Raw genomic sequence first — 14641 nt, forward strand, 5'->3', positions numbered from 1 at the left:
GAAGCCAAATAGAACCTATCTAAAAACACTGAAAGAAGGGCCACTGGACTCTTGAACCTGAGAACAAAGAAGCTGCCCTTCTTTCAGTGCTTTTGGATACACCATGACCCAGAAGACTGAGAATCTTACATTCAAACAGGTGATAAGGTTACAATCTGATTAAATAAAATGCAAACGGAAATTTAAGATTTTATGGCCAAACACAAGTGAACATACCATGAGTGATGCATAATGAAACAATCAATAACAAACTGAAATAAGCAAGGATTGAAATAAAACACAAACAGAAACACAGGCTCCAACGACTAAACAGAACCTAAGGCTCAGCAGCCAAACTGAAAACACCACAAGATATGCATGATGTCACCACCACATGCTTTCGATGGGTTCAACATAAGGAAAGGGAAGATGAAATAAAACTAAAATAAAAGATAATGAGATCAAACAGAAATGTTAAGGTGCAACAACCGGGCAGAAAATAAAGCTAGAGAGCCAAACTGAAAATACCAGAAGTGATACCAAGACTGAGATTTAAACATGTACAAAATAAAAGTCAGCTTGGACCAAACTGAAATACAAGGTTAGGTCATTCAAGATTATTAAAGACGAAGTTAAACAAAATGCAAAGAAAAATTAGGGCGGGAAAGCCAACCTAAAAAGTATACCATGGCCAGGAGAACATGATTGCAATATGTGCTTAAATATGCTTAAATAAACTAATTGGAATGAAACGTGTGTAAAGCATTGTAACTGTGGTCCCAGTCCCAAAAAAAAACGTAGGAAGGGACAAATTTGATCTTGAGCTTCAATTTCTCAGATTTTTGTGACACACGATTTCTTCTGTTGCTTCTTTGTTACTTTTAGGTATGCAAAGTTTGAATTTGCGTAGTTCAGACTTGGCTAGTTTAACTGTGAAGTACAGACTTTGAGTACACAGTACGCTCATTCTGTAACTGAAAGCACAACCTGCCTCATTCTATTCTCATTTTAAAATTTAATAAAAGATATATTTTTATCATTCAAAGATCCGTTGCTTATGCTTATTATTTAATTATATAAGTTTTTATTTAATGCTGGTGTCTACCTATTGTGTGCACTCACAGTGTCTACCAAGCAGTAAATGGTAAATATTAGGGCTGTCAATCGATTAAACTATTAAATCGTGATTAACCACATGGTTTCCATAGTTAACTCGCGATTAATCGCAAATTACTGTCATTTAATGCTCTTGTCAACATGGGAGTGGACGAATATGCTTACTTTATGCAGATGTAGTTTATTATAATTGAAACAATCCAAAACAACGATAGATACTGTTCAGAATATTCTTCAGAATAACTTCAAGGTACTGCACTCTTAGAGGATACGCTGAATCTGTGTTGCAGGCTGCTCAGTGTGGTCTGCCTTTGGTGGGAGGTGATAGTTGGAATTCTGACGCTGACTCAGTTCGCATAGACAGTGAATACAGGTGGCTTTATTCTTGTCAGGAGAGCCATCTGGTGGGGCTTTGGGGCTGAGCTTGTTTATAAATGCTCGGGGAGGTTTATTTCTACGTGCCATCCATGGGTTTTCCTATTGATTTGCCAACCTACGGTTTGCTCTCAGGGTCAAATCACAGAATGTTCATGCACCTTACATAGCTTAAATCATCCATGTTTAAAGGAATTTGCATTTATGCATATTTAACATGTTAACTCTGACAGCCCTATATTAAAGCCAGCCTTCAGGAACGCTTTCACATGTGTGGCCGCAACAACAGAGACATGTTTTTACTTCACCTGTTTTAGCATTGTAAAAACTGAGTCACATTTGTAAGTTGATTTAAACATTGACCAAGCTACGGTGCACTCTGCTTGACATTGAGATATCTGTCTGTGGCCATGATTTTCCAAAACTAGTCCTGCTCTTAACACTTTAAGTCCATCATCCTCAGAAAGTTCAGTCATCTCCATCTGACCACTAAAGGGGCTTCCAAACAGTCTGATTCAGGAGGAAAGGACTGATGAGAGATGTCATGCACAGGTGAATTCAAGTTCAAAAGCTCCAGCTGGATTCGAAAGCTCCAAAAAAACTAGGAAGCATGTTACCCCTTGAAAGACATTCCACAGGGCAGTGGATTAACAAATTAATGGGAAGGTCTTCATCAAGTTCAACTATCAAGCTTTAGAACTCTTGGTGATTGACACTATCAGTATCAGTATATTTGCTTCTCAGACTGACGTGTTAACAATGTTAACCTTATGTTTGCAAAATTCGGTGAGTTTCATGCTTCCCTGCCATGCCGATTCAGTTAGATGAGAGCTTGCCTACCAATAAACCTCTGCTTAGCAATTACATCTATGTTTGAGCTAGCTGCATGAATTAGAGAATCATAGAAGATTCCTGTCAATGCTTATTAATGCAATGTGGATACAGTAACTAGTTCCTTCTTATTGGAAGCTAAATGGTAAATCATCTTGTTTTAATATAGCGCTTTTCTACCTACTGGTACTCAAAGGGCTTAACAGTCACAGTGACACATCTACAGATTCGTTCACACAAGAACACACTGGTGCCATGCACTCAGCACAACTGGGAGTTTAGGGTTTTGCTCAAAGAACAGCTAACCCTCCGTTGGTTTAGATTGACAGAGGTGAATCCGTGTGTCATCTGCATAATAGTGGTAAGTGACATCCTAAAAGCGACTGAACAAGTGGCATAGAGGGAGCATGTACAGGGAAAAGAGAAATGGACCCAGGACTGACCCCTGAAGGACACAACACAACAGGGGGCAGAGGTCGACACATGATTAGTACAGACAATTAAAAAACCTAGAGTTGAGGTATGACTCCAAAGTAATACTCCACCAGAGATGCCTTCCCAGTGTTTTTATCAATCCAGTATAATGGCATGAGCGATGGTGTCAAAGGAGGATGGGGATAGCGTGTTCACCATAGTCAGTGCACATGAGAATATCATTACCATTAAAAGAATTGTCTCAGGGCTGTGCTTGTGATTAAAACCAGATATATAAGTGGAATATATACTGGACATCAACAAATTTAAGCAGTTGAGAAAAGGGAATTTTAAAATAATTATGCCATTGTGAAGGGTTAAGCGTGGGTTTCTGAAGCAGTGGCAGAATACTGGCAATTTTAAAATAACCTGTCACAGACCCAGATGAAAGAGAGTGGTTAATGATGGAGAGCAGCACTGGATCGGGTTTAATGAGAATGGAATTATCCTTTGAGTGTGAATTCAACCTAATGTTTAACTCCTGAATCCACCTATTCATCAAATAAATGTGCAGGCTGTACACAGTGTTGCTCGCTTCTGTCAACTACCATGACCTTAATGAATCTGTAAACAGCAGAGTTCTTCTGAATTTGTCTTTAGGCTAGTTTAGCGATAGCTACTTCTGTTTTGCTAGCTTAATCGCAATCAAAATCAGGACTGAGTCAGACACACTATGTGAATGATGGACACAAGCAGATTTTTTTATTATGGTTAATACACCGATCAGACATAACATTATGACCACCTTCCTAATATAATGGCATGAGCGATGGTGTCAAAGGAGGATGGGGATAGTGTGTTCACCATAGTCAATGCACATGAGAATATCATTACCATTAAAAGAATTGTCTCAGGGCTGTGCTTGTGATTAAAACCAGATATATAAGCCTAACCCTTGTGCCTCCAAACAGACTCATCAGAGAGCGGACATGGGCCTTCTGAGGGTGTCCTGTGGTGTCCGGCAACAGGATGTTATTACTGGGGGTCTTTGGGTCCTATCGGTTGAGGGGAGGGGCCTCTGTGGATCATCCCACAGATACTTGATCACTTTGGGATCTAGTGAATTTGGAGGCCAGGTCAACACCTTGTGCTGTTCTTCATGTTTTTTGAGTTGTTCCTAAACTGCTTTTGTGTGTGTGCCTGTGTCAGGCTGCATCCTGCTGGGAATGGCTGCTACCATCAAGGAGTGTCATTGCTGTGGGGTGGGGGTGCCTGGTCTGGTCTAGGTGGGTGGTACATGTCTAAGTAACATCCACATGAATGCCAGGTCCAAACGTATCCCCAGCAGAACATTGTATTCTCACAAGATGGTCAATGTTCAGAAATGTAATGAAATCATGAAATCTGTTTAAAATATTATTTGTATATACATGCTGGGATATTATTTTAACTAATCAACAGGATGGATGTTTTAATCAGATACACAGTTATGTATGACAGATGTATGCATCATCTTTTTCCTCCTGCTACTTTCCGCTCCTTTTATCTGTCTCTGCCAGGCTGTCCTCAAGCAGATGTGTCCCTCTGTATTAGCTGGGTTCTGCTCAAGGTTTCTTCCTGTTAAGAGGGAGTTTTTTCACGCCACAATGGCCTTAGTGGCTGCTCTCTAGGTTTCAAGTTCTGGGTTCTGTAAAACATCTTAAGACACTTATTAGTGATGCTATATAAATGCGTTTGAGGTTAACTTAACTGAACTGAGGAAAAGAGTGACAAGAGAAAATTGTAGCTCTATGTATTGAAGCTGAATTCAACCATTTGTGCAGCTTATATGCATATCATTAGGTTTAGTCAAACACATCTTAATGATTGAAAACAATCTATAATATGTTGCAAGTAAACTTGTACGTTGTATTTAACACTAAATTCACTGCCTAAATACTAATTCGCCTGTCCTGAGCATGTGGAGTCTGCACTCATGCTTGTGTGCCAGCATAGCATCCCTTCTCTGCCCTGGTCAGAGCTGCAGCATTCAGCAGAGAGCAGACTGGGCAGCGGCAGCATTCCTGTCCAGGACAGCCCTGGCTGAGAAGGGAGGGGCGGACTGAGAAGCAGCAGCAAGCCTGGGGTACAACATCCTCTCTGCCGAAGCTCACTGCCCCCCTTCTTGCTTCAAAAGCCAACGGACCCCAAATCTTCTCATGTGTTTTTAACGCATTTTCCACAATTCAGGAAGCGATAAGACAGACTGAAGAGGAAGTGAACGTCGAGTTATAAGCGCAAAGCTTGTTTTTGTTGATGTTTTTCTTCCCTGGCCCGGTGTTCCCAGTAAACCAGGAAAATTGCTTGGTGTAGCTGTATCGGAGAGAAGGCTCGGGAGGAGGTAAAACTGCGGGACATCATGACCGAGAAAGAGACGGTGACAGAGAAATTAATAACAGGTGAGCTGGCTTATTTCGTAATGAACAGTCCTCCAGTAGTTTTTAGCAGTGCTCATCTCCCATAACAAATAAATGTATGCGCACGTGCGGTTTGTCGGTGCGGTCGCGTGTGTGACGCGTTCACGTAGATTCTAGTGGGATTCCTGAGATTAGCTGTCAAAGTAAAGGATACGGACACTGTATGTTGCTATTTTACGATGGAAATCAACCGCCAAGTCTTTGCGACACCTCTACTGCAGTGCAGAGTCTGTAGGCTATGAGCTATACCCTGTCTGGCTTTCCAAGGGCAACCGCAGTGTGCAGGACCTCGCCTACTGGCCTGTACGGAGCGGCACTCTCAAGCTAAACATGGCGATATTAAAAGTTTATCATTCTGCCTTGTGTTTTCTGCCGGAGAGGCTGGGCTCGGTGACTCAGCTCGCTTACAGTCGGCCGGGTTGAACAGATAGGTTCCACTCCGAGCCCCCATAACGGTGCAGAATTTGGTCACATGTCTCGTCCCATCGGAGTTGTGACTCAATGCAGCAAAGAAAGTCCGCACCGTGTCCTCAGGTAACGCAGTGTTCATCACCCGCCCAGGCGGAGCTGCTCGTGTCCGGCCATTCTACAGCTACGTTTCAAACCACCCTCATAAATGTCCACCGGTTAAATGCAGTAAGTTATTGTCTGTACATGGAGGATATCTCTATATATCTATATAAGCCCTCATATCTCTTGTTTCAATCTAGGGCCTACATACCATACTGTAGCAGCAATCAGGGCAACTTATTTGGAAGATTTGTCATTTTGTCCATTATCTCAGAAACCTAATATGCGGCAATTCCTAACCAATGTCATCACTTTCACACATACACCCAAATTGCACAAACGCACCAGCTTAACTCATTTTTTAATCCACTATGGTTTCACATGCTGAGGGTAGCCTAATGGTGTACATTGCATCATTTGTTTAGACTTAGATAGACTTTATTGATCCTCAAGAGGGGAACAAAACGTTTCATTATGTATAATTGTATAAAAGTATGAAGTTAAAATACTGCCTAGGAGTAACATCTCTGAGGGCTTGGCCACACTCCAGTGTTACATAATGTAACTAATTGAATGCCATAGAGACTGCACCCTAATGAGGTCCTGCAAGGATGAGAACTAAATAGCACTGAGTTTAAATTCTGAAGCTGTTTGTGTTAAAAGATGATCGTCTTACTTGTGGGGCAATAAAATTATGCTAGAAAGATTGCAGATAGCAGCACTGAATACTTTTGTACTGCTACCTGGTTCATGACTGTGATCAGTTATTTGTGAAAGGAGAGCTTTGATTATGATTGGAGGTGAATAGATCACATGTATGGTATGTGTATCAGAGTGACAGAAGAAGTTGCTTGTAACACCCTGCCAGTGAAGAAAATGCCAACGCTCACAGCCAGATGTCATTCTCAGATGACATTACTGAACATGACTTGCTAATTCTATTTAACAATTTAGACAATTTTAACAGTTTTATTAAACAATTAGGGTTAACATCTCCACATTCACTGTGCAGATTGTCTGTGTGTAATATTATAAACTCTCTAGTAATGAGCCTAATATGTGTTTATCTTAGATTTTCACAGCAGCACTTGGATGATAAAGATCCTTCTGTTCATGTTGATATGTTACCTGAACCTCTGTGGGTCCACACAGGTCAGCGTAATGGACGCATTCATGTTTTTCACAGTGTTCCCTACAGTAGAATTGTTTTTGCTGAGGGCATTAAGCCTTACTTATGCCTAACTACTGAATGAATGTAAAGCTGAAGAGACTTCTATCATCTGACAAAAAAAAAAAAAAAATTGAGAAGGGCCTTGATCTCAAATGGAAAGATAAGCTTGTGATCAAGTTTTTTTTAAACATCATCTAAAGAAATTGCTAACCTAGTTTCATATATAGTTATCTACCAAATTAGCCAGTGGGTGTAGTTGAAGTTACGCAAAGATACCTCGACTGAACTAAAGTGGCCCGGTAGCTAAACAAAATTAGGTCAGAGAGTTTTTTTCATATTGTAAAAAAGCTCTTACACAATTCCTTCAGTGTCTTTTGTTACCATAACTTCTACCAACCTAGGATTAATGTTATTTAACAGGCTAGTTTAGTCTGAGACTCAAATAAACGCAACATCAAGCAGAAAGTTTAGTTTATTGTCACAGACAGATTGATAGATTGATAGAGAGATAAATGGATATACTATTGTTGCCACAAGAGAAATAGTTATGTTGCAGCAGCAGTCATATTATGTCCTTATATAATAACTGATATTAGTAAAAGTTAGTATGTGGAAATATTGTTTGTCACAAGCTGGAGTAATAGTTTGATGACTTTGTTGGTATTGCTAATGATCAACAATTGTTAACCTCCTGTCTTAGAAATGGGATGCAGTTGGGGCTACAAAAAATCATCAATGTCATCAATTTACTTGGAATAGGCCCGTGAGTCGTAGTGTTGCACAGTTTCCAAGCATGAGCAGCTTAACGGGGAAGATCCGCCGGCTTTCCGCCCTCAAATCAGCAAGACAGCCATATCAGTATTTAAGCTATTACAGTCATGTTTGTCGGAATGTTGGTTGGTGGTCAGTGCCAGGGAGTTGCCGTTGGGTCCTCATCTGTTGTTTTTCAGATAAGAACTCTACAAAGACTTGTTAGAGTAGATGCTAATCACTAGCATGGCAGTGCTGCTTTCAATTGCTTACACAAGTTGTAAGCAGTTTTTTTCTGTGCAATATAGACCTGTAAAACTAAATGGCGTAGAATTCTTTAAGGTTATGCTCTAAGTGGGTGTAAACCACCTTAGCAGATGAATAGTGTAGAAGAGGGTAGCGTGATCGTGCAGTGGTTAGCACTGTAGCATCACAGCACAAAGGTTCTGGGTTTGAGCCTGCTGACTGACTGGGTCCTGCCTTTGTCTGCATGGATTCCTCTGTACTATCCTCTATATACTCAACTTTACTGTCATAGGTCACTGTTTAAAAGTTAAAGACTGAAATGGGTACTTCATTCATAGATATTATGCCAAATTATGTCATGACTCAGTCTGAATACATTTTTTATTTGGGGGGATATTTGTGGTTTACTAAATAGATTAATAAAAAAATAGATTGATAGATTGAAAAAAATAATTGTTTGTTGCAGCCCTAGATGTAATGTGACGATGAGAAACTGCTAATGAAATATTGAATGGAAATTGATTTGAGAAATTAGCTGGTTTATGTATGCGCTGATCTGAATATTCATACTCAGTGGATCTATATGTAATGTGCGATTTGAAGTGAAATTAAATGCTAAAAGCTGCCTTCAGTTCACCATGTCACTGTCTAGGTTGCCAAACCCTGTATTTGTATGCCCTACTCGAGTCTGACGAGTCTTCTTTTGCACTGTCACTGTAATAAATAAGGCCCCAGGACAGTTACTATGGTAATACAACATATACCCTTTCCTTTCAAACTCTCAAACAACCGTATACTATGATATATATTCATCTGTTTTAGGGTCTCATATAAGTGAGACTGTCACAGTTTGCTATTGATTTATTGAATTTGATCCTTGTCAGCCTGCAATAAGATCTTATTAAAAAACTGTCTAGCATTTCTCTTGCCGTCGTAAGGGGGACTTGGCTTCTAATTTCATTACTCTAAAGATTATTACATCACTGGTCTGAGTACAGTGTAAGAGATTGATAGTCATGTTACAATCAATAGTTGAGAGAATCAATAGTTGAGTCCCAAATGTAAAACACAAACTCAGTTTAGGACAGGTTAACAGTGGCTATGTAGAGCTGCTTGGAGATGGAGATGTGGACCATGGCAGGAAGAGTGCAAAGCCTGACTAAACAGGCTGAGGAATAGAGCAGGCAGAAAGGGGAATAAAATGGCAAAACACGATGAATCCAAAGAGCAAGGCTTAAAGACACGATAGCAGAACCACACAGGATGACTGAGCAATATGGCAATGAGTGAGACCCACAAACTAGCAGGCGCAAGCACAAACTCTGCTCTTGCTGTTAAAGTTAAAAGATGAGCTGCTGCATTCTGCATCAACTGCAAGTGAGAGAGAGGGCTGAGACTGGACAAGATAAAAACATGTATAACCCATATAAGGTCTTTAAAGATAAAAACTACTTTAGATAAGAGCCTCAACTAGAAGAAACTGGACATGACCATAGAATTTATAAAGTTTTGTCCAGTTTAAAATCACTGTCTGTTATCAAACCCAGATTTTAAAATATGAAAGCAGGGAACTAGGTCCAAATATCATGGCTCTTATTAAAGTTTAGAAAGTTTGCAGCCATCCACCCACTCTTTGATGTCCATTTTTTAATGAGTGAGCATCTTTCCATTTCAGTTACTCGTAACGTCACATATCATGATCTGCTTAACAATGATGCTTTACTTCCTAAGAATGGACGTCAAAGGGAGCATGTGTAAGGTTAAGTTTGGCCCCAGAATAGAGTCCTGGGGACTCCACAAGGTAAGAGCAGGATATAGAGGACAAAGACAAACATTAAATGTGAGCAGCTTCATGAAGAGCATTAACTGGAGCCAGACTGGAACACCATCTGTGTCCAAAAATATTGCAACTGTTAGAACACATCCTTGTCCATTATCTTTGAAGGTCTAGAGTTGGAAAGGACCAAGGTGTCCAGATGGGATGTCTTCGTGAATGAATTCCCTTCTGCATATTTAAAATGTGCTGACACTACACATGAGGCAATACTGCTGCTTATAATTGTTGAATGTTAGGTTCAATAGTTCTAGCAGTCCAATAGTTCTTCCAAACATTTCTTTCAAAAGTAAGGAGGGGCAGCATCTATTGGACAGGCTGAGGATTTCAAATGACCAGTGATTGTTTTAACAGTGGAAGAGGCGCAGAGGCATGATATTGTCAGATCAATTGGCCCGTGGTTTTCACAGTAAAGAGCCACATCGTGCAACATACTTATGTGCGAGAATTGCGTTTATCTATGGTAAGGGCTGGGCGAAATATTTAAATTAATTTGATTAATTTGAGTCTTTATTATTGAATAATGTCAAAAAAAGTTTCAATTGCAACTCACATACGCCAGCTTGTTTTCTGTGGTAATGTATGCTGTCGTCTGAATTTTGGCAGTCTACAACAAGCTGCAATAAGGGTAACTGGAGCTGCTGAAGATGACTTCCTTCTATCAAGTAGAAAGGGTTTGACTTAGTTTGCAATGTCATGGAACAGACCACTGCGATGTGTAAATTTTGTAAAAAAAATAAAATAAACATGGCTGCATGGCAAACATGGCTGCATGGCAAACCTGCAGCGGCACCTGAATTAAAATAAAGCAATGGTGGTAATTTCTCTCTCTATGATATTCTGATGCCAGCCCACGTCCCGGCTCTAAAGCCACAACTAAAAAGCGGCAAACTTTAGCTGTCAACTGGAGCTTTTTCACTAAAAGAAAATTCAAAAATTAAACCTTGTGCACGTCTCAATTCATTGCTTGCAGTTGTAGTGCTGAGTTTTAAAATTATTGTTCCTGTCTTTTGAATATAACTAGCTAAACATAACAAAGCATGTTATACAAATGACCTGTTACCCACAAGCAAGCACAATGTAGTTTGCAAATACAAAGCACCAGTAACTGACTTTCTCAGCTGCACCTCCTGTTCAGCTATAACTAAATGAGATGAAGCTTTTCATCTGATTGAGTTGGATAGGAAACCAAAAGGTACCTCATTTACATAACCGTGCTCAGTAAATGAAGTGGCTTTTGCATGTTGTTGACATCTGTGTGTGAACATCTGGATGAGGTTGGGGGTGTGAATCAGTTTTTTGTTAATAGTGGGTGTCGAGGTGTTAGGTGATTTAGCTGTCTGGCCCATTAACTTCTAAAAGGCTGGCTCACTTTTATATATAAACACTGGGAGCTGAAGAGCCCCTAAGCATCCAGTTGTCTTATACTAAGGGATTTGTATTTAAATATCAACATCCACATTGGAAAAGCCGTAGATGCTATATGCAGAGCCCTTTTTAGACTTGAAATGAATGCAGTAGCACTCATGACTGTTGTACTGCTGTAGTGTAGTGTACCGCATCTACCAGTCACGACAGCTGAGGATGTGATGCTTAAAAAGCTGGGACCTAATCTGAGACAGAATTCAGTAGCAGCAGGTTTAGGGTAACTGAAAAAAACTGACTCTCTGTACTCCATAACCCTAACCCCTACATAAAAACAGTTTTTGACCCCCAAATGTAATTATATCTTCATATAAAGACAACATAGCATGCATGACCTAATCTCTGCAACCACCTGACCAAAACAAACTCAACATGATGGTATAACCATCCTAATCCCCAAAATGATAGATCATAGCTCAAAATGTTGTAGGGAAAATGGAAGTGAGAGGCCCTTTTCGGGATTGTGTCATGCCTCTGACATAAGCCATGTGGAGGAGGAGGTGGTGATGTGTGGAGGAGCGGGAGTTCCAGGATGGGGGAGGTGTTCCTAACAGGCCATCAGATAGGAACTGGGAAAGTGGGTGGGAGGAAACAGCGCTCATCTGGAAAACAAAACACTTTGAGGAAGGCTGTATGGTGCTAGATTTCTACATATTCACCTTTATATTGTGGAGTAATTTGAATTTCTGCTGACCCAAGTGTGTTCACTTTGAACTTGATGGCCATGTTAGTCCAGTGTACAGCACTGTAGTCTGGTTTCTGAAAGGAAAGAATGTTTGTCTCTGGAAGTACTGTGAACCTTAAGTGTTACTCTACTCAGTGTTCACATTGTCCTTGTCGTCCATACCAAGGCTCTTGAGAAGTAGATAATCAGTATATATATGTGAGTGTGAACATGCAAACTGCTGAGATGACTACACAGAAGTTGTGCCTTGGTCTTACTCTTTGAACCTGAACATATGAATTTGGACACAGCTATCAGATGAAATCTGATATTGTCAGATCAGTTGGCCAGTGGTTTTCAAATTAAAGAGCCACATCTGGTGATCAGTTAATTAATCTGAGATGCTGTATATCCTATGTTGTACTTGTCACATTAACACATGTGAACCATTGGTGCACCACACATGTGTGATGATGAGCACAGTGACAGAGACTGTATCCAGTTGTATTCTACCTACTGTCTGTCCTAGCTAGGCTCTAGGGTTGGGCCCGGCCACCTTTAGTCGATTGGACAGCAAACACAAAAGTTGATTTTATTGTCATTTAGCCACTGCCCTGTTTTGTCTAATGATTCCACTGTGGTTTGTGATTTATTTTTGTGAATAATTTTAAAGGCTTTCGGAAAAAGTTTTGTATCTTTACATGACTAGGTAAAAACAAGACGTCATGGTCATGTAATCTGCATTTAAAGGCAGTTAAAAACGCTTGATGTTAATGATGTAAATATCAATCTGTTACACTTGCTTTCTTTTGGGAAAGTATGTTTTTGCAATTTTCCTTTGGATTTTATTTGTACAAAAAAGTAATTTAATACTCGTTGCTTTATTATAAACATGTCCTTAATATTCTTTCATCTTGCACATATACACCGTGTATCATTAAAATGTGAAGCTGCACTGCTAAGCTATGAATGCTTCCTCACTCTTAAATAATTCACAGACTGTTTAAAATTGCAGCCACCCCAAGAAAAGCATGGCTGCAGAAACATATCTGTAGCACGAAAGCATCTGATACAGTGAAAGAACACCGAGCAAATCTACTACCAGAAGTTGCTTGTTATTCCAGATGTGTTGTTAAAAGTGACTACAGATAATGGCATGTTGACGTGAATGTCAACACATTAGTGATCTATTTTTGTCTTGTCTGGTTTAAGGGAATTGTCTTCTGTAATCTGGCAGTATTTGAGTGGAGCTTTTGTTAGTATCAGTTTTTCCATAACAGACAGGCAGGAAGGAAAACCATTGTTCAGCAGAAGGTTTTAAGGCATTTCCTCAGAAAGTGACCTCTTCCTGCCTTGCTCTGTCATTCTCTCAGACATCTCTGTTCATTGTTTCATATAAAAGTCTTTGTTTTGTTTTTGTAAGTAACAATGCACTATTCAGTCACTATAGACATCTGTTTCACTAATAGTCACACTCTGTCTGGATGTGTTATCTTGGAAATATTACACACATTTGAATATACACTCACTTGTCAATTAGTTCGGTACACTAGTGAAAGCGAATGCTTTCTAATAGAACAGTCCCACACTAAATCTTAGCTCCATGAAGGTGCTAAGATTGTGTTCAGCATTTCAGATAGAACTGCTGATTCAACTGTGTTCTCATTTTGCGTTATACTGACACGTTTTTGTTATTTTGACCACGCAATTTTAGTCGATGGGCTAGACTAAATAACAGAAACATTATTAAGTTTAAGGTCCTGTTCAGACCATGCATCCAATATGGGCGATCTGATCATGTAAAAGAGAGGTGTGGACGCATTGAGATTGTATTTGAGATATCTGATCTCTGGCCAATCTGATGGTGGATGTAGGCTTCGGACTAATATACAAACTGTTGTAATTCCTACACCGTTCACCTGATTTGGATGTAAATAGCCTCAATTAAAGCTGAAAGTCTGCAGTTAAAGCACATCTTGTTCGTTTCATTTCAAATCCATTGTGGTGGTGTATAGAGCCAAAAAGATTAGAATTGTGTCGATGTCCCAATATTTATGGACCTGACTGTAGCATACACAGCATGTACAGCGCAGAATATGAAGGAATTCCAGGAAAATGTCTTTATCTCAGCATAAAATGTAAAGACGTTTACCTTAGATTACATTGCATTATGTTTTGAGCGAACAGTCTAACCGTAGCACTACCCACGGCTTTTTGAGGGTAATGGTTGCAGACCCCGGTCTAAGATCAGCAGCTTTTGAACTTATTCTTAAACACCAAACTGAGTGAAAATTTAGGCCAATTAGTGTACATGTTTTGTTCTGTCTGTATAGTATTGTTTGTCTTTGCACTGTCTCGTTCTTGCATTGGTTGTCTACACTTTCTGCACCGTTTGCTGTGTCCAAGTTTAACTTATTACTTTCTTACATAGTAAGTACTCTCAGATCCACCAACTTATTGCACCACCTGCCCGACTGTCCACCATGGCTTTCAGAGAAGTCAGTTGGCCAGTTCCATGGATTTCTAACACTCTCCCACCTGACATTCGAAGCATAGACTCTCAGACATGCTTCAAATCCAGACTCAAAACTCGTCTTTTTAAAGCAGCTTAATCCGTTTAATCTATTTTTCCTTTTCTCTCATTTCTACATACTTTTTAAATCTACTTTATTCTTATGATGCTTTATGCATTGCTGTTTTATGTAAGGTGACCATGAGTGCTACAAGGTTTGGCTACATGTACCATGTACATGTACAACATTGGCTACAGTGGAACAACAATGAACATTTTAAAACTGTGGTGATGTGTTGAAGATACACTTTAAAAAGTGCAGTTGTGAGGAAAGAATATTTAATTATAAAGTGATATT

The 14641-nt window shown here is 39.7% G+C and overlaps 1 protein-coding gene across 1 annotated transcript in view; it reads left to right on the forward strand.

Moving 5' to 3' along the window:
• Positions 1-5113: 5113 nt before the first annotated feature.
• hspa12a (heat shock protein 12A) overlaps positions 5114-14641 on the forward strand; it is a gene marked incomplete at its 5' end in the record, with an annotated part of 40493 nt that continues 30965 nt past the window's right edge. Inside the window, one exon of the mRNA XM_084561679.1 lies at positions 5114-5153. Within this exon, the coding sequence (XP_084417805.1) occupies positions 5114-5153 (40 nt within the window). The remainder of the gene's footprint in view (positions 5154-14641) is intronic.

Source organism: Chelon labrosus (genome assembly GCF_963514085.1).
Source record: "Chelon labrosus genome assembly, chromosome: 15".
Taxonomy (NCBI): domain Eukaryota; kingdom Metazoa; phylum Chordata; class Actinopteri; order Mugiliformes; family Mugilidae; genus Chelon; species Chelon labrosus.